The 21,690-nt window shown below is 29.0% G+C and overlaps 1 protein-coding gene across 1 annotated transcript; it reads right to left on the minus strand.

Moving 5' to 3' along the window:
• Positions 1–11,491: 11,491 nt before the first annotated feature.
• Positions 11,492–12,385, minus strand: LOC112685602. The gene is made up of 2 exons (XM_025557530.1): positions 11,842–12,385; positions 11,492–11,762 (listed from the first exon to the last, which is right to left on the minus strand). Exons 1-2 carry the CDS (start codon positions 12,114–12,116, stop codon positions 11,537–11,539), a joined length of 501 nt encoding a protein of 166 aa, XP_025413315.1. The 5' UTR covers positions 12,117–12,385; the 3' UTR covers positions 11,492–11,536.
• Positions 12,386–21,690: the final 9,305 nt, after the last annotated feature.

Here is a 21,690-nt window from a genome sequence, read left to right on the forward strand (position 1 = left end):
CATGATTGACCGTATATGTATATGACTGATAATGACTGACAGTCAAATTTTATGACTGATGAAATTCAAACATGTTTGAATTTTTATCATCAGTCAAGATGATTGACATTCATGATTGACCGTGTATGTCTGTGAATGTACAATTTATCAGTCGATCTAGTCGAATTGTGTGGAGCAGTCGAGTCTTGTTTTGTCTTTTTTTGTCGTAAATTATGATCAGAGAATGAGTTTTTTTTCGTCAACCATTCTTTAACCCAGAATCTTTTCTTTCTCTTTTTGGGTTTCTTTGCATTATCACACGCGAGATAAATGGAAATACCAATAAGTGCATCTTTATCCATTTTAATAAATTGACAAACTCAAAAATATTTATAAAAATACCTATAAATAAATATAGGTATATAAAAAAATTAATTAAATGTACACAGCACAAAACAATACAAAACAGCACGAATAAGTACTTATTCGTAAAGTGTACACTTTTGAACTGACAAAAAAATTGAACGATTGTCATTCTTGATTGATTGTGTATGGAAGTTATCAATCGTCAGTCAATGATTAGTTTCGACTGTCAATCACGTTGATTGTAATTCAAGACTGACCGTGTATGGGGGGCTTAATATATTATGTCTCGTACACGCGTATAAAATGTGAACAAGCGGACATCCCCATTGTAAAAATACGATAAGAACAAATAAACTAGTTACAGATAATAATTTGACTTTATTTTAACTATGTTTTACGATTTATCATATTTCATTAAATCATATCATTCATTATCTATATTGCCCAAATTGTATACTTTGCTCGTAACATATATATAAACAATTTCTGTAAAAAAATATTAGGTTCATTCTAATACAAACTAAAAAATATTTGAAAAATCAATTTCTATAAAATCTATAATTTATTCTATTATATACAGTAACCACTAAAAATGTTACATATTTGCTGGCAATTATAATAACATAATTGTTAATACTAATGAAATATTTGTAATAGGTTTACATACGGTTTAATAACTAACATAATCTTTATTCCATTAAATGATTGCCCATGTAATTTTAACTATCATAGTTGATTCCGGATGAATAAAAAATTATGTACTGTAAAAAAGTAGCACATACAATTGGTGTACATAATATGTATTATATATTAATTATTTTTTCTTATCACAATATTCAATATTCGTTTACGATCGCTATTAAATAATTATAATTATCTTATTCAATAGTATTAAGATTAAATGAAAAAATAATAATTAAATATACCAATATTACTACAACTGTATTTGCCAGGTAATTTATTTTAAATTGTATGGGCATCTACAACCATAAGCATGTGGTTTTAAAATATTTTTTTTGTAAACTAACATTAATTATTACAATCCGAGTAAAAAGGTTTAATGTATGGAATACAGGAATTACAGATAAGTATATCTTTATTTAATACGAATGAGATTTTATTTTAAAATCAATTTGTTATCAAGTCTTTGTATATTGGTATATTTTTAATAAGTAATTTTAACGGATTTTCGGAACGTACCACTCGTCTTAAATGTACTGTAACGCGTCTCCGTAATTCGTTCTGGGATTTCAAGGAACAAAACTAGATACTAACATGGATTCATGCATAAACAAGCACTACTATCAACTTAGGAAGCAACAAAATTCGATGATTTATTATTACGAAAATTAAATTATATTTTTATGACTTCTCGCCTTAGAAATCGTTTCTAACATCAATACCACCGTTCTGTGTATTAATCATTTGTGGTCTACACACGTTCAGCCTTTATTTCAAACTTAACTGTCGGTGTATTATGTATTCAGATATGTCTGAGAATGAGATTGACTACATATTACTAATATTGTCAGTTAGTTAAGTGCAATTACTATAATCGAAATATCCACTACCGATGATTTGACGCGGTCGTTCGGGCCAATTCGAAAAATCAAGTCTGATGATTTCATAATCGCCAATTCATTTTTTTACCGGGAAAGGCTTGAAAAATGTATACTAAACATATCCGTGGGGGACTTCGACCCCCAACACCTCCTTAACTAAATTTACTTTTAGAATGTAACATTTTGAAATGTAATGTCAAGTCCAGGATTTTCGGGGGCTACGGTTAAGTTTGGGAGGCTAATCCTCCCAAGCCCTTCCTCATTTGCGCCTATTGTTCAGTTCCTTTCATGCTTGCCTGATAATGAACGAACCTTCAGTTTTCGCATAGATACACGCGTTAAGACTTGTCTAAATGTTCTAGTACGTTTAGTAAAGTTTGTACTAAAAACATATGTAAGCAACTACAGATAATAAAGAAAAATATACGAATATTATCTATAGTTATAATTAATAATCAATATTCTGTATTAATAGAATAGTAATAAGCTGAACATAGGCAAACCGAAAGACGTGATAATCCGAACTAATTCAAATGTACAACGCCACCGTTCTATTATTGTACTTATGTTCAATACAAGTACGATTAACATTGAAAATGAGATTCAACAGTGGCATCAGGTGCTTGTAATGAATTTATACAGCGTCAAGACATTTTAACTCATGAAAAATTGTGCTGTTAGGAAATGCGATTTTGAAGAGAAGGAAGACGATGGACTTGTCTTCTTTAAAAATATCAACTTCAGAAACCACGAAAGCATTGAACACGGCTATCCAATAGGCAGAAGATAACGAAATAAACTGTGAGAAAATAATGTTACTTAAACGTAGGTATACAAGATAAAAAGTCGAGTAAAATATGGAAACCAGTACCTAAAAAAAAAATTACCAATTATTTCAATAATAAATGAGTATGTATATAATTTAAATTAATTTTAAAAATATTTAATCAATTATTGTAATCATCATGAATGTAATTAAATAATTAATACACAAAATAAAAATAAAAAATAAAATGTTAGATTTAAATTGTAAGACAATTTTGTAACAAAGTCATAGATAATTCGAATGAATTTTCGAATTCCCTTCAGATTACCGCGACGCTACTGTAGTTATAATAATTTATATTTGATTCTGTTGTTTGAGTTTCACATTGATTAAAATATTTTATGTTGTTTTAACCTAAAAAAATATTGATGGTTGACTTTAATTTTGTAATGAAACTTTTATACGTTTCGGCACTAAAACTTCGGTTTAATATAAAGCGAATATGACGGCATTATACTGATTTATAAATAAATATATTAAAAAATAATTTTGCAAAAATCAAAGTATTATTTTCCATTATTAATGAGATAATAATCATTCATATGTCTCTCATTTATGTATTTATATATACTAATTTATGTATACCCAGTGGCGTACTTTCAAATTATTTGTAGTAGTGGTTTAAAAATTTTCTAAAAAATAATTAATTTTGTAATATTATATAAAATACATATAATATAATAATAATACAATATCATAACTATAATAACTTCTTCTCCTTCACCTTTCTCCCTACTAAATAGGGTTCGGCCACCCATGACCTAAACCTTCACTCGTCTCGATTTTCTACATCCTTTTCGCACATAACAATATATTAACACTAATATACAAACCTCATACCATTCTGAATTGTATCCAACCATTTGGTTTTTAGTCTTCTTCTTTTCTCTTCAAAGTTCAATTTCATAACCACTCTTACTGCTTTTTTTGCTTTTTTTTTGTTTTAATACAATATAATATTTTTAATAATACAAATACAAGTAATTAATTTTTATACAATCATTACAACCATAATTATGCGGTTGTATAATATATATCAATAAATTAATATTCTTATTATCCTTCGTAGCAAGTCATCAACCAAAATACGTCACTGTGTATACCTTTCTTTCGATCAGGAAAACGGATTTTACACATCGTAAATAATCAAATTTTCGTTTATCTGAAATTCCACGTAAAATATGGCCCAAAGATATTTACATTACCTATCGATTATTAAATAAATACGATTGTTTACTGTTTTAGCTATTGCGCAATAAAATGGATATCACTGTATAAAATAAACATATTGCAAAGCTATCACTGTGCTCTACTTTTTTGTATATTGAATATTAATTTTATTATATACGATCCACTTAATAATAATCACAATAATAATAATAGTAATAATTATATTATCAATAATAGTAATTATAATAAGTATAATAAACACAATTTGAGTTTTTGCATACGACATTATAAAGTTATAAGTTAATAGTTCTATAAAATTATAAAACTGTCATTTATGTTTGTGCTGTCAAGAACAAATTGAAATTTCGAATCAACACGAATTTACACTTTCGTATTCGATAACTGTATTTGTATCTACATTTAAATAGCCGAAAATATTTTTAAAGGAACCTAACTTTTTGAATAAAAATTAACGAAAAGAAAATAATAAAATATTGGTAGTTCATGATAATGGATCTAACTACCGTATATTCTTTATTTTAATCGATGTTTGAATTATATTTATTAAACGAATAAAATAAAATTGAATGATATAAAAGATTTATTGTATATAATAATTTAGTCCAAGTTATATAGTATATTATATAATCGATCAACAATGGTATGAACTACAGAAAAGGCGCAAGGCGCATACATACAAGTGATGCGTGATTGTGATCGTGTTCATAGATCTATAAATAAAATTATAATTTATTTACGATTTGTTGATAAAAAAAAACCATAATGCGGGGGATGAAATCATTCAGTGCAGTTTCGTAGAAGAGATTCTTTTTTATTTCTTCGATACATTTTTTCTATAACTTTTTGTAACTAAACTTTTTTTTATTTTAATTTTAATGGATTGGAAAGTCAATTTTTTCTAATGAAGAAATAAAAACGCTTAAAAAAATGGAGTTTCTATTATGAATTTACACTAAGAACGTATGTTACATAATTTTACGCTTAAATTACTTATGTATCAAATTTTAAGCCAACTTCTATGATCTTAATACTATTTATTTTATTTTTATTTTCGTAGGTAACATATTTTATATCTAACAGCAATTATAATATATCTATAATTTTCCCATAAAGCACTTATTTTTATTTACTTTCGAGATCAATTACTCCATATAAAATAGTCTGATATTGTTTAAACATTCATGTATTGATATGATTAATAATTTATATCTAAAAATGATAAATATAATTTAAATATATTATTTAATATAATATTTAATATATATTTAAATATTTAATATAAAAGTGATTTTATATATTCCATTAAATAAAACTATTGTTATTCCAGTTCGTGTGCTTGCAAAAATAAAAGAGATTTACAAAAAATCATTCATGCCGCGGCATACCGGGTCGTAATCAATCTCGCTGAACATATCAGTATGAATATAATTTTTAAAATCATATCGCTCGTATCGATCGTACAACGATTATCGTATTTATATTATTTCATGTTAATGTAGAAAACGAATGAATGACATAATTCTTCTGGGTTATTATATAATATTGCTAGCTGAATCATCCGGCGTTTCCCAATAAAATAATTGTGGTTGTTCAACTCCTTTAAGATATAACTCGCTGTGGAAGTAATGTCTTTTAAAGTGTAAATCGTCTAAAATAACGTATAAAATAAAGCGCTGTCTAACACATAAAAACCTCGAAAAATAAAAAATATCTAAACATATATCTATATTTATATTCAATTTTTTCTTCGAGCCTTTATATGCCTGTTGAGTTTATTAAAACGTTACAACACTAAATTAAAAATAACAGTAATTAACTACAAATAAAAATAAATTTAGTCCAGTATTCTTCCACTGGAAATTAGGCGCAAGTATCTAATCATTAAAAATGCAGCCAAACAAATTTCCACACCATAAACCAAAATCAAAGAAATAGTCATCAACCCCCTTCGATCCCCTTACTTTAAACCACTATAACAAAATAATTGTCATTCTAGAAGAAATATCCCTTAATATCAATAATATAAGACCCATTGAATATCCTTGGCATACTAACCTTATTGAAGTCAACACAAATGACACACCTCACGGTCGAATTATCAATTCTTTCTACGAAATTATTGAAAATAACTTCAACAATTTTTATCACATTTATTAACAGGTGTCACGACATGTGACGATCACACATACCTCACAAAATATTCTGTCCAAATTATCTCAATTTACGAGCATCATCACAGCAGAAATCTTAGCCATTTTTGAAGCAATATCAACATTTTCTCTATCCACAATTCACAACAAGATCCTCATTCTAAGCGATTCTATGAGCGCTATATCAGCTATATCGAACATTAACACAAAATGCAACATTGCTCAAAGCATTCGAAACAAAATGTTCGCTTCCAACAAAATGATCAAATTAATGTGGATCCCATCACATATCGGGATTCCTGGCCGACGACCTTAACCCAAAGGCAGTTAAACTCCCCAATATCCAAATATATCAACATATAGTATATGAAGATGTCACGCGAGTTCTTAAAAAGAGGCTTCACTCTCTGTGGCAATCCTAATGGGAAAAACAGACTACAAACAAACTCTTCCAAATAAAATCCTTCATCAACAAATGGCCAGAAATGAAAACCAATTTCAACAGACACGATGACGTAATGATTTCCAGAGTACGTGTAAGTCACACTAAGCTAACCCACTCTTACCTATTAAACAAAGACCGGCGCTATCATGCGACACATGCCAATGTTTTCTTTCAGTCAACTACATATTTCTCGAGAGTCCGCATTTTTATTCAGCCAGATCATCGTCAAATCTCATCACAACATTATCCAAAGAAGCTTTCGGCCACAAACAAGAAACCAAGATCATCCACTTCATAAAAACAGCAGGACTCTCTTCATTAATATAACACTTATATACCACCATATAAATTACAATCACAACGAATTGTAACTCCTTTTTTGTAATTCACTGTACTCTTTCTTTTTTTTTTGTTTCCACTTTCATAAACACCATTGGCTAATGAACCTTATATTTGCGTCTATAAAAATAAATAAATAGATGTATATGAACATTTATAAACAATGAATAATAAAAAAGTATAACAAATAAGTAAAAAAAAAAAATGTTCTTACCTTATTTGAATACCTAGCACGACGCTTAATATTTTCTTATTGGTGGTCGATGATACTGTAGTAGAATTTTTAAATATACATATAAAATACCACGGTTAATTAATTAATATTATTTCTTAATTTTAACTATTAATTGTAAAATTTTTTATAGAGATTTTATTGTTTGTTCTTATTAATTTAATATATTAATATACTCGTATTATTTTACGAATGTAAGAATTCAATTTTAATCATATTGTGAAAAACTGTATTATTTGATAAAAAAAAAAAAAAAAAAACGCCACATTAACATAGAATCACCCGTCACATGACATAGAATCGTAAGACGGTAACTAGAAAAAATAAAACCTTAACAATTTCAGCTATATAAATTTTAATTTTCGCTCATTTCAATCCCTTAAAATCAAAATTATTGAAAATCCTTTCTTATTGCATGACTAGACTATAATATAAAAATATGCTGAACATTTCAAGTTGCTAGCTATGATAGTATAGACTTAGCGTTGATTATGAATCAGTCAGTCAGAATTTCTTCTTTTATGTATATATTTAAATTTAACTATGATAATGAAATATAAAATATAACTAGGAAACGTATTTGGAACAACTTAGTCAAAAATTATTTTTAAATTATTTAAATGACATTCTAAAAAACCGTTAACTATAAATATAATTGTTTGGGCACCGTCGTGTTATTTTAGTTTTTATCACGGTGTACTTCGAACGTTCGCGAAGCTGATCGCGTTTTGGTGCCCTACCGCTAGCCGTCGGCTATCGCCACCGCAAAACGAGTCCACCACACACCTTCGCAGAGTACCGGTCGCGACTCGTAACCGTGCGTGTTGCGTGTGCATTGCGAGAGACGATCGCGGGTCGTGGTTCTCGTTGTTGCATCGTGTCGTCGGTCGCCGTTTGTGTGGGCGCCATTCTTTTTGTTCGAGTGTCGAGCTTTCCTCGGACGTCTACGGCCCCGTGTGGCTTTTTGCCGAACTTTCTGTTCGCGGGTGTAGTGGATCGTCGTGTGTGTGTCCTTACGTGGCTGTTTATGTTCGCGTATATAGTGGATCGCGCGGGTTGTTCGCCGATTTTGATTCGCCTCCGTCAGACCGTGGCAACGTGCTTTCTGCTTCATTAGCACCGCCGCACCAAGTCCTTACGTAATCGTGCTGTTTCGCGACGTCGACGGCCAGAAGGGCAATATAGTATGTAACGCGCCTTATCAACGTGGACCATTATCGTTGCGGCCGACCACAGGCGTCAGCTGTTCGTCACCACCGTCGTGCCAGATAAGATTGTCTATTTGTTTTCTTGTTTTGTGTATTATTGTTATCTGTACTACACGGCGGTCTGCGCGACCGTGAAAATCAATAATTATTCTTTTATATTTATTTGTTAGGTATGATCATACCGTTAATTATACTGTTAATCATACTGTTAATTATACTATTGTTTTTTTGAATAACGCAGTCTTTTCCGCCATCATCATCTGTCTTATTATTATTTTAACGAATAATTTAAGTATCGTTTCTAATCTCCCTTACAAGTACAAGATTCATTCTAGGAGGTGCACATTCGCAAGTGTCGCGCGGTCAGCTCTCGACATCGGCTCGATAGCTCCGCAACGGTGCGTCAACAATAATATATTCCCTCTCCCTCCCCTCGCGGATAAAAATTCAATAGTATCATCAGAAAATAGAAACATAAAAAGCCTGTTCATTTATGTATAAGGGATAATAAATGCACTAAAAGACCGGTCGATAAACATGCGTAAATAATTTTTACATGCACAACTTTTAGTCATTATAACCCTAACCGAGGCGAAAAACGAATTTAAAATATTTTATAACATTTAAATACTTGTTTAAATACGAAACAAAAATCCGGATGGTCACTAAGAATAATTATAATTGTGAATAATGATTTCCTATAAGTTCTTAAGAATGTGTTTGAGTGCGATATCCTGTAATTATTTAAAATTGTAAGGGCATGTGTAAATAATTAGTTGTTAAACGGGTCATTAAATATACAAAAATTATAATATTAGTTAAGTTCTAATAGTTTTAATTATTCTACTATTCTAAATAATACAGTTTTTTATGTTCATTCATACTCTGTTAAACATTTCAATGTTTAACCACTATATTTTAATCGAAACGATCAATGATGAAGACCCAAAAACAAGTCTTGAGTATACGCCGGGGGACTGTAAGTTGCGTCCCAATGCACCTTTTTGATGTAAATTGCGTGTCAAGTATTTTTTGGGTATATGTAAATTGCGTCCCGTGTATTTTTTGTGTATGTATAAATTGCGTCGCGGGTATTTTCATATTAAAATGTATATTACCAATTTACAACCAATATTTTCCTTCCCATTTTATCAGACTTAGATGGCTTATGTTATGTTTATTAAAAATTTCAATTTCAGTAAGTATTAATTTGACTAATTTTGCAACGAACTTACACGTTTTGCCTTTGCAACACCGTTTATAACGTTGAACATCATTTATTAAAAACTGTGAAAACGAAACTTATGACCAACAATCACTTTTAATGATTAATTTTTTTCACTTTGCATTGTACTATTTATTTCATTATTTATCACGTTAATTTTCAAAAATCTCCACGTGCACTCGTATAGAACGGTTATCGGTGAACTAATATGTATTCACCGTATACCTATATAATGTTACTACAGTAAAATTTAGCAGATAGACAACCGAATATATATTATTTTGATACGATTCGTTATTACCCAGCCATCAATAAAAACATTATAAATGTTAGTTTTACGGATTTTCTGTCGAACGCAATTAACGTACTCAGGGCCGGACTGGGTCAACAATTTCTACCGGGAAAATAAAAAAAATCGGCCCACTTAGATATACCTATAAAAACAACCTTAAAAACATATTTTTCCATATAAAATGATTGTATATTATTTTGAGAATTCAAACACTTAATATTATTATTAAAAATTAAAAAAATTAAAAATTAGTTAGTACAAAGAAATGTTATCATTTTTATTTAAAATACATATTATATTTAGACTCTAGAATAACTACACATTAAATATTAATTATACATATTAAGCAATTTGTTTAGGTTTGAGCTCTTTTGCGAAAGTGTGTCGATTATGATTTCATTATCTAACGCCATCAAAATATCAGATTCAGCTGACATAAGCATAAATGATTCTAAATGATCATGGCTCAATGAATTTCTTATTCTATTGAGAATATATTTCAATTTTGAAAACATTCTTTCACAAGCTACTTGTGCTGACGACAGTGATAGAATGAATTTGTATGCAAAAAATAGTGTCTTGTAAGCTTCGCTGTACAGATTATATTTCAGTAGTACTAAATAGCAACACAAAATACAATTTCGACACGCTTTAATTTTATTACATAATATTCACAATTTTTTTTCAATTTCTAAATTAGAATTGTTAGTGCTTTCTTTTAGTTCTAATTGCTGTTCCTCGTCAATAAAATTATCAAATTCGTACTCTTCATCAAGTGTTAATTTTAAGCGGTCCCATTTTGAAGAAAAGCCTTGTAGTTCATATAACAAGTTAGCTTTTGTTATACTCTCGTCGCGATTTACTAAATGCTCAACTAATTTTATAAATACTTCTTCGGGAATTTTTTCATTGAATCTGCTAGGTTGTAAAAAAGCACAATCGGCAGGAAATTTACTATTGCTAAAATATCTTATTTCCATACTATTGATTAGTGTAACAAATGTAACATTATACACTTCGACAACAAACTTTTGATAAGCACTAGGTGGTATATATTCTTTATCGGAATCTCCATCCATTATTTTACTTTTACGTATTTTTATTTCCGGAAAATTATCTTGAACTGTTATTTCAATATTTTCATGATCGAAATAATTATTAGCCCAATTTGAAAACTTTTTTGCTGCTTCATAAACTATAATGGAACTTCTTGAAAATTGCTTTAAACTTTCTAAAGTAGTTTCTACCATACGATGCGCTTGAAGAACATCCATATTCTGAGTTTGTAAATATTTAGATAGTGCAGAAGTATGAACAAAAATTTTAAGATACATATTAGCTGTGACAATTGTTTCAAATTTTGTAAAATTATCAAGAAGCGTCCTTGCATTGTATTTTATTTTAGAGTTGAGTGTATCCGATTGAGACATTTTATACAATGCAATTAAAAGGGTCAAAAATATTGAATTTTTTTCATTGGGGTCGTTAAAAGTACCAAAGATTTTTTTTAAAACATTATCTTTAGACCACCATCTAGTTTGAGCTATAACAGATATTGTTTTTATACGAGATTCTGAGAGTAAATCTTTTAAAATATTCATACGTGTGTAGGATTCTCAAAAAAAAACGGCACACGAGTTTAAAAGTCCAAATAAAGTAATTGAATAATGATTTTTTTCTGTTATGTCCATCATGACCAAATTTAAAACATGTGCGTAACATTAAGTATGTAGCTGAGTTCCAGCTTCTTCTTGTAACCAAGTATTAAAACTATTGTACTGACCTTGCATATTCGCCGCGCCGTCGGTAGCATTTCCAATACAATTTTTAATATTAATATTTGCCAATTTTAAATTTACACATACTTGATCACAAATCGATTTCCCAGTTGACGAAGAAACGCTAAATAATTTAATTAATCGTTCATGAACTTTGTCATTCACGTATCTGTAAAACATTTTTAAGTTCTAATTTAGTTACCATTAAAACATAAAATATGTAAATAATATTTTACTAAAATACGCACCTTATAATTACAGAACATTGGTCGGTAACGTTGATATCTTGTGTTGTATCGATCTGAATAGTAAAAAATTTAGCTTCATTGACCTCATCAGCAATTCGTGAAATAATTAATTCACGTATTGAATCAATTTTATAATTTAATGTGGTTTTTAAAAAAAAAGATATTAAGTCTCCTCGTCCACGGCTACTTCCAACTTTATCGAGTCTTTTTCTACTTAATTCAATAGTTTGATTTAAGTGGTTTTTCAAGGTCAAATCGTACTTAGACAATAACATTAATATTTCCAAAAAGTTTCCATGGTTTACATTTTCATTTTCAAGAGTATAAGTAGATTCAATTGATCCTCTAAAACTGAGACCTCTTTTTCCAATTAATTTTAAAATATCGATAATTCTATGTAGTACTGCACGTCTGACTAAAATTTGTTTTTTATGGAGATTAACACTTTTAGTACACAAAAGTGTTTTAATATCAACATTTTTACTTTGAATAATAAATGATTCAGCATCAGCAGAATGACTTTACTTTTTTCGTGTTCTTCTAGTTTTTGATGCAAATGTTTGAAATCAATTACTCCTTTACAAAAATTATTTTCAAGTTGACGATGAAATGCAAGGCATATTGAACAGAAAAATAATTGTTGTGATTTAGAGTAAGTAACCCATTTTCTGCATGTTTTGTCTTTTCTTTTGTACAATTTTTCTGAATTAAAATTTGTGATACTTATTTGAATAGGATGATACTTAAAAAATATTGTGATTTCTTCTTTTTTGGCGGCTTAAACCAATAGTCTTCACTTAAATCATTTTTTAATTTCATCATATCATCATTCATATTAGTTGTAATAGTATCTATTTTTTTATTTTCCAAGTTAGTGTCGTCTTCAAATAAATTGCAACTTATTTGTGGTTCTTTTGTTAAATTTTTTTCTACACAGACAATTTATTCAAAATCTAGTTGCTTTTTGGTAATTTCTTTTTGACATTGAGAAGACGATGTATTACATGTGGCCGGAGTACCTTCATCAATTTTTTTTTTTTAAAAAAGTCTTTTATTGATTTACAACTTGATGCCTGAGCTTCTAAAAGTTTTAATTTTTTTTCTCTGTTTTTTTCAGCGCCTCCTTTTCTTTTTTTTATATTATTGGTATCCATTTTATTATAAAACTTGAGAACAAATTCTGTTTTTTTTTTCAACAAAAACGATTCGTTACTCAATAAACACGACACTTCGATAAATGATAACTATTAATGATCACCGAACACATGCGCGAACAGTACTAATCTTCGTCGGAGCGATTGTCGCATATTTTAGGCGGCGCAGACGTGCGTTACGATAAGAAAGTGATAACCGATTAACGATCGGTTTTTGGCAATTTATACATTTGTTCATATCTATTTTGAGGAATTTCCTTAATATTTTATCGCACACCCATGTTCAAGGTTAGATTATATTCAATTCAATCGCATTAGAAAATGTGTCTATGTCTATTGACGAAATGTCTCAACCAATAAACTTAAAAAAAAAACGCACCTACAAGCACAAGCGGCCCAAATTAAACGAGCGGCCCACCGGGAAACTCCCGGTATCCCGCCTGCCCAGTCCGGCCCTGAACGTACTCGTATACATGACAGAAACACAGGCCGTAACTTACGTATGTTGTTATCGGAACCTTTTTTTTTTGGGACGCAACTTACATTTACCGTATACGCCAATTGTAAGTAAAAAGGATGAGTAGAGTTAATGCCTATTCCTCCCCCAATTTTACTTGTCTATAAGATTAATTAATAAAATAATGATCCGAATTTGAAATCAACAAAATTCAATTCAAGATTATTGTAGCGACTTGCAGCAATGTAACAGATTTTTAAATTATATTTTAGTGCAATAAAACTAAGAATATATGTATGAAATGTAAAAATAATAACCGTTCTAATCAATCGTGATGACAAGGAAATAAGTATGATTGGTATTTTTGATTTTTGTAGAAAAAAAAGGTCAACATTCATTAATACGGTGTAGCTAGTCATAAAGTTTATAGTATAGCTCAGGGATCACAAATTAATATTTTTGGAAACCCACACTGAGAATTTTGAAAATTTTCGAGAGCCATCAAAATTAAAATAAATATTTTTATCAAATAAACATGCAAAAAAATGTTTGGCAAATTATATATATTAAGTCTCATAATAACGTTTAATAATGAAAACATTAAAAAACAGCTATGTTTGGTAGTAAATCAAACAAATTGACAAGACCCCTGAGCGGTCCAATAAATAAAACAATATAATTCCGGCTACTCAAGCAAAAACTGTCTGTTTTCAAATTCAACTGTTCTTTTTTTCTTGTTCTTAAAAAAAAAAAAAAAATTCCTAATTTAAATTAAAATTAAGTAAGTAATAACAAATTACAATAGAAATTAAGACAACGGAGGTCGGCAGTTATTGACGATTGTATAAAATTATACAAATTTATATTACCAATTTATAAAAAGCGTGAATATAACCAGTCATGTAAAGAATTTATTTTGTTATTCTATTCCAGAAATAAACTTACCAATTATACAAGTTTATATTGTATTATTAGTTGATGAAAATAAGACACCGGAAGTGCACTTACAAATAAATATAAACGGGAACGAACTGGGAAACTCCCGATTTACCAACAAGTCTGTCTGCCTTTTTTTAATAAAATCTAAAACAACGAAAATTACATTATACACCAAATAAAATTATAAACGTATGTCGTATTTGGACTAAAGTAAATTTAAACATTACCAAAGCGGTAACCTTAATCTTGAATCTAATAATGTAAGTTGTAAAACATAAGCTTGATCCCAACATTCGTTATTCATGTTCTCATATAAAAACTCGTTTTCAGGGGAGCTAACGCTAAGACGCTTAAATCCGCTTCAGATTGTAAAATGGTGATATCGATAAGGTTTGGTCAGAATTGTTTTTTTTTAAACTGCACGAGTTTTTAAATTTTGTCCGACTGGCTGCTAATTGACTGGCTGATAATTTAATAAATTATCCGATAAGCCATCTGAGCATCCATTTTACATTAAATACAATATAAAACGTTAAGTACATAATTATGTGCCGGAATCTGAAATCGTATCACAGTTAGCTGTCTTGTTGCAACTGCTTATGTGACAGCGATTGTTATGTGGTCGAATTGTTAAAAATTAAAGTTGATTTTTGTGACACATTTAATTTGTAAATACGAGTTAACCTTAACAAAACGAAACATATAAAACTTTATCTCAGGGCAGCTTATTTATGACTATAAAAATTGCTAACCATTTTATACACAGTGTTACGTGGTACCCAATAAAAACAGGTACCTATCGTAATGATGTTGATGGATCAGGGTAAATTGATTCAATAATTAATTTAAACACTTGTAAACACTTTAATAAATACAGATACAAATACAGATACAGACACAGATACAAATATAAATTATAAATTCTCGAGCTAACAATATCGAAGACGAAACTCAGAAGGGCTTGGTCTGATAGCTGGACACGTCTGCCGTTGGTGGTGAAACGGAGCCTTTATATACTCTGTTGATTCTGTTTTAATTGTGTTGTTTTCGACACGTGGCTGTCCTTGGTCTTGATCTTCATATCCAAATGATGTTTCATCACGTGGTTGCCCTTGGCCTTGATTGTCTTATTCGAATGATGATGTTGTTTGTGGTTGTTTGTAATTCGCGCGTGGCGCCCATTAAAGTTTATGTGTGCAATAGTTATTCTTGGTACGTTTTTCCTTATACGACTCAGGAATATGCGTATTATTATTTCTTAATAATATATGCATATTACAACAGTCGACGTCCGCTTCACGAAATTTACACTCATTTTTAATGAACTAATTATATTTCGAGCAATAAGCATTTATTAAAAATATACAGCTATACATATAAGCGGTACTAGACCATCTTGGAAGGGAGGAGGACAGGAAATACTATAAGTAAAATGTTAATACTATTTTGTCCAAATCTTTCAACTAGCAACGCTATAAAAAAAAAGTTTTTTATTGATAGCTATTTTAACTTATTTTTAACATATTTAAAATAAGATTATTTTGTAAAATAAATTAATAATACAATTAAAAATCACTACATTTATATTATTTTATCTTATACATTTAAATAATAACTTACCACAATTCACCTGTGATGGTTTTTGTATAAAAAAGTTAAATAAAGTTTTAATTTTTTTACCATGGTTAGTGTTCATAATTAGCATTATCCAAAAAACTCAAGAATAGTAAATAAAATGTACACTTCACATCAAAATATAAAATCATAAAAAACGTTTGTGATACAGATAATAATAAAGTAATAATATTGGTTCATGATTTGTCAATTGATAAAAATAAATTATGATAATATTGAAAATGCTGGCGCAAATAATCTTAGAATGTTTATATGACTGGCTTCCACGGTTATAGATAATAATATTATTATATTAATATATTATTTACAACTGTGCAGACTACAAATAAGCATGTAGTATGAGGGGTTACCAACCAATATTTTAAATGTAAAAAGAGAGTAAGAATTCACAGGGGAGCAGTCCCCACATAGCACTGCCTATGGCTATACAGTTATACAATAAGGTCTATAATATTTTTACAGTTCATCTGTGAAAATTATCTTTGATTATTCTATGATTAACTGTACATACGTATCTGAAATTAATTATACTTTATATATTAAGCAGTTCCCTCAAAAATCAAATATGAAACATATTGATTTTTTCTCGAGTTTTAATAAACGAATTGTCAACACCACAAAAGTAACAGTTTTTATTTTTTATTTTTATGTGTCGGTCACCGCCGTCGACGGTAACGCGCGTACCACCACTATCACCACCACCACAACAACCACTACTACCTTCACCACCACCAACTCACGTACTGTGTAACGTTATCGAACACCTGTAGTCGTCTACGGTGCGCAGAATAACCGAAATTAACTTCATCGGTTCAATTGCCTGATTCCAATAACTCTTTGTACTTGTTACCCGGTTACAGCCGCCCAGTGTTGAAAATTAGGTACTCCAGTAATAGTATTTAAATAAAAGTATTCAAATAATTTTCATGTACTCTAATTAGTATTTTAAATGGTTTTGAAAAAAATACTTGGACATAACATTTTAAAGTACTTTCCCAGGGTATCTGTATTTAAAATGAAATGCTATTTTCAAATAGTTATTTTACAAATCTTATTTCAGTTCTAATTCATTAAATTAAAATAATACATTTATTTACCGATTATATATTTATTTCATATTAATAAGATTTATTAACCATTTATCCGTGCTGTATTAATAAAATCAATATTTATATATGGCATAATATAAAAATTTAGTGTACGGACAAATTCTAAAAACCAGAACCTGAGAACCCTATTATATACTAACGGTCCACAACATTATACACTATTATGACTGTAATATAATATACTATATTACTAACTATATTACCCATAAAAATTAAGGATTTTATAACAAAATTGGAAATTCGTTTTAATTCGGAAATAGCCTATTGGAACTCCAAAATATTTTATTCCTTGCAACCATGTAAGACGTGAATATATTTTTAATATTTTTTTACATTACAATATATTTACATATTATACATACACATATAAATTATACTATAAGGTAAACAATGTTGTACATTTTTTTTTTTAGGTAAATTAAAATATCTATGAATACTTTTTTGAAGTATCTGTTACTCGTACTTGAACACATATTTTATCAAGTATTCAAACGCGTATTTTACTTTTAAAAACCGGTACCTATATCTGTGTTTGAACACTTTTAAAAAGTATCTTTTATAAGACTGCAGTCACCGCACGCTTTCCGTGAACTGTTCCAACAGTTGTCGTCGGGCTACCGCTCATTAATTATTACTCTCCCTTTATATACCATTAAACTTAGCGACATTTTTCGAACCTAATCCTCACAGTTCCTACGGATTCATTTCGTTTAAGTCATTTTTAAAAGGTACACGTTATTACCGTCACGTTCTTCACCGCTACAGCGGGCGCTACATAGGTACGTCACACAGAAACCGAAACGTCATGTCATAACTAACATTGTAGTTCACAATAGTTGATTTGATAATATTGTTCGTACGTTCACGAGATGTTTCATTAAAAAAATGTCCAGTAGTTCGGAGGAAGCAGAATGTTCATTTTTACGTGAAAAAGTAAGTCATTTGAAGAAGTCCGAATTCGGGTTCGTGAAATAAAAAATTAAAAAAAGAGACAATTATAGTGAATAACACCGTTTATGTCGTGAACCCAGGCCCGTACTTAAAAATGTGTAATAAAATAACTCCGAGCATATAATGTATGCCCCTTCCCCCCAAAATAAATAATAATAATATAACACTTATTATTTCGTCCATAATCGAGGTTTTTTAATATTAAAATATAACTTATAAATGAAAATCGTACAACATAATAAAACATATAATTTCCTTTTTTTTTAATTAACAAATTATAATATAATAAAAATACATTTTTTTTTTTTTAGTTTATAAATCATAACATAATAAAACATACTATTATCTTTTTTTATTGTTTTATTTTTTTTTCATTAGGTACATAATTTTTAAAATTAATTTTGCTAAAATATTTTGCCACCCCTGAAACTTGACGCCCCCGAGCATGTGCCTACCCGTGCCCTCTCCCCTAAATACGTGTCTGGGTGAACCGAAGTCACATGAAGACCGTTCTTATTCATACTTATTACGGATGCCTCGGGACTGTTTTTTAAAAACTGCATGAACTGCTTTTACCAAAGAAAAAATAACTACTAGCTGGAGGAAATCCATGTCCGCAAGATAAAGACTTATCTTAGTGCCAAAAATAACGCACTATCGCAGGTGATTTTGTGATTTTGTACAACTTGCGTTTTAGCGCCACGTTAAGAGGTCACCACACCAGCATATGTTGTCTCTGTCCGATACACGTACAGCATAGCAAGTTTGCGTTCAATAATTCAAATTTAGTGATTTTATCTATATTATTAAACCGACTATTATATTACTTTAAGGGAAGAACATTATCTGTGCTCTGTTAGCGGGTTTTTTCCGATATGTTAATTTTCGAGCTATGAGTTCTTTTTAACTGTAATATTTTACATGCACATAACTAGCTTAGAAATAAACATGTCATAAAAAACCGATCAACTAAACATAGATAATGTTCATCACTTAAAGTTTGATCACGAGTCAGTTTATTTTAATATTAAAACTAACGAACTACATTTCAACAACTGAACACAGATTTGCTATTTTGTACGTATGTCAGGCGAAGACAATACATGCGGATGTGGCGTACTCTTAATCAAGCTGACGAACCGTTTTTGACAACCTATATGATTTGTAATTGAATACATCGCTTTCACAAGTTTGAATAATACGTTTTTGTTTGTCAAAGGAGTCGTTGCGCATTGCGGTGTTAGCTGACTTGTCTTTACTTACCGCAGTTACTTTGAACTTTAATATATTAATGAGAATAATATTGAAGAATTCATCGCTTAAGTAAACACGTAAGCTATTACTAAAGGACATAAAAAAATATTTTTACTTCAACCAAAACATCGTGAAACCTGTTAAAAAAGTTGACAAGTTTACCAATAGTAATTTTATACAGTTTTGAAATGTCGAAACGGAAAAAATAATAATTACCTATCAATAATACAATAATTACCATGATTTCAGACCTTGGATTTAGAAGTCACTCAAATCGAAATTTATGAATATACTAGCTATTGGCAAGATACTTTGAATTATTCAATATCAAATGGAAACTGTTTTATTGGTGATAAACAAGATATAATAGTCTACATATTACAGTATAAAAAAGTCTTAATAATGGAAAAATTATTAAAATGACTACTTGAAAAACTTAATGTAATCCTGTCTCTTTATAAACTTATTAATTGGGTATACCAATTTATATATATGTATATTTTAAATATAACTTGCAGATTTCTGAGAATCAAGCTTTCATCAAACTCCAAGTTAATCAAATTACAATGTTTAATTTCAAAATATTTTCAAACTGCTCAATATTTAACATAAATATAATTTTTATATTCAATCAAATTTTTTGGAATTACCTGATTTTCCATTATTTTTTTTAGGCTTTAATTACTTAACCAAATTTTACGTTTAGAACATAAACATTTTTTGAGTATTTAGTTGAATGTATTCTTATTTAAATTTTTTTTATTAATATCATTTGATTATGTACTTCACTCATAGAATTGTAAAATTGAATTCAACGTATTTTTTTGATTACAAAAAATTTTGTTTTTGTTTTATATTTATTAAATAATAATTGTTTAAATTTTTTTAAGATGAAAATATTTTAATAATTCTAACTAAAATTCTTATTTTGACATAGTTATTAAATAATTTGCTATTACTATATTTTATTTTAAATAAGTAGTTAGTAAATTCGTATTTAGTGCCAAGTAATATAAATGTTTTTATATCATTATCATGATTTGATTAGTTAATTTTATTCACTGCATTTTCCTGGTAATACACTTATTATTATATTTACGAATATATTATTAATATTATTATTATTATTATTATTATTATTATTATTATTATTATTTTTATATTATAAATCAGTTCCATCGTGTGTTGTAATTAAATTTCTAAAAATAAACGTTATTTTTTTAAAATTATAAACCAGGAATTGACGCTTTTTAATTCTTGTATACAATTTTATCTTTTAGTATTATGCAATTTTTACTGACCATCTAGTACAGGCACCGGCAACCCGCGGCCCTCGGAACTTTTTGCTGCGGCCCTCCAAATATAATTCATGGTGTTTAAAATTTTAATTTTGTAGCTTAAATTGTTATAAAATATATAAATAATATTTAATCAATGCGAGATATATTATGATCGAAAACGTAATCTAATCTTATGTAATGTATATATCGTCGATTACGACAAATACGTATTGGTTATGGCCTTAGTGACTTAGTGCAGTTCGTTTCGAAACATTCAAATGTGAAGTTTAAATTTCAACTGTTTCATAATAACCTATCAATTCAATGTCAAAAAAACGTAAAATTAGTGATGAGCATCGTACATTCAACGAATCATGGACGGATTTGTATTTTTTTATCGAACATAAAGGTAAACTATTATGTTTAATTTGCAAAAAATCCATTTTAACTGTAAAAGAATATAATGTTACATGTCACTATGAAACAGAGCATAAATTAAAATTTGATACTCTCACTGGTGATCTTAGACAGATTAAAATAAACAATTTTAAAAGTTCATTAACTAATCAACAAAATAGTTTTAAATTACAACATAATCAAAACGAATCAGGAGTACGATCTAGTTTCGTAGTTGCTGAAATGATAGCGTAATCGTCCATTCAACGACTCTGAGTTTATAAAAAAATGTATGTTAGCCGTTGTAAATGAAATATGCCCTGAGAAAAAAAAACAATTTGAAGACATCAGTCTCTCAGCTAGGACCTGTGTTAGACGTACCGAAGAGTTAGGAACAAATTTAATATTCAAACTGAAAGAAAAAGTTTCTAAATTTGATTGTTTTTCTATCGCAACTGACGAAAGTACTGATGTTTGTGATACTGCTCAGTTATTAATATTTATTCGATGAATTGATTTTAATTTCAATATTTCTGAAGAATTAGCTGAATTATGTAGTTTGAAGGGAACTTACAACGGGAGAAGACTTATTTATCGAAATTGACAAAACATTTAAAAAACTTGGATTAAGTTGAAACAAACTAGTTAGTGTTACTACAGACGGTGGTAGAAAT

This window comes from Sipha flava, unplaced genomic scaffold, assembly GCF_003268045.1.
Source record: "Sipha flava isolate LNK unplaced genomic scaffold, YSA_version1 283_pilon_pilon, whole genome shotgun sequence".
NCBI classification, from domain to species: Eukaryota; Metazoa; Arthropoda; class Insecta; order Hemiptera; family Aphididae; genus Sipha; species Sipha flava.

Bases quoted from the DNA above. Each gene is read 5' to 3' on its own strand.
- LOC112685602 (XM_025557530.1), bottom strand. From the start codon at position 12,116: ATGTTATTGTCTAAGTACGATTTGACCTTGAAAAACCACTTAAATCAA. The intron at 11,763-11,841 runs GTGCGTATTTTA...AATGTTTTACAG, and splicing joins CAATGTTCTGTAATTATAAG to ATACGTGAATGACAAAGTTC.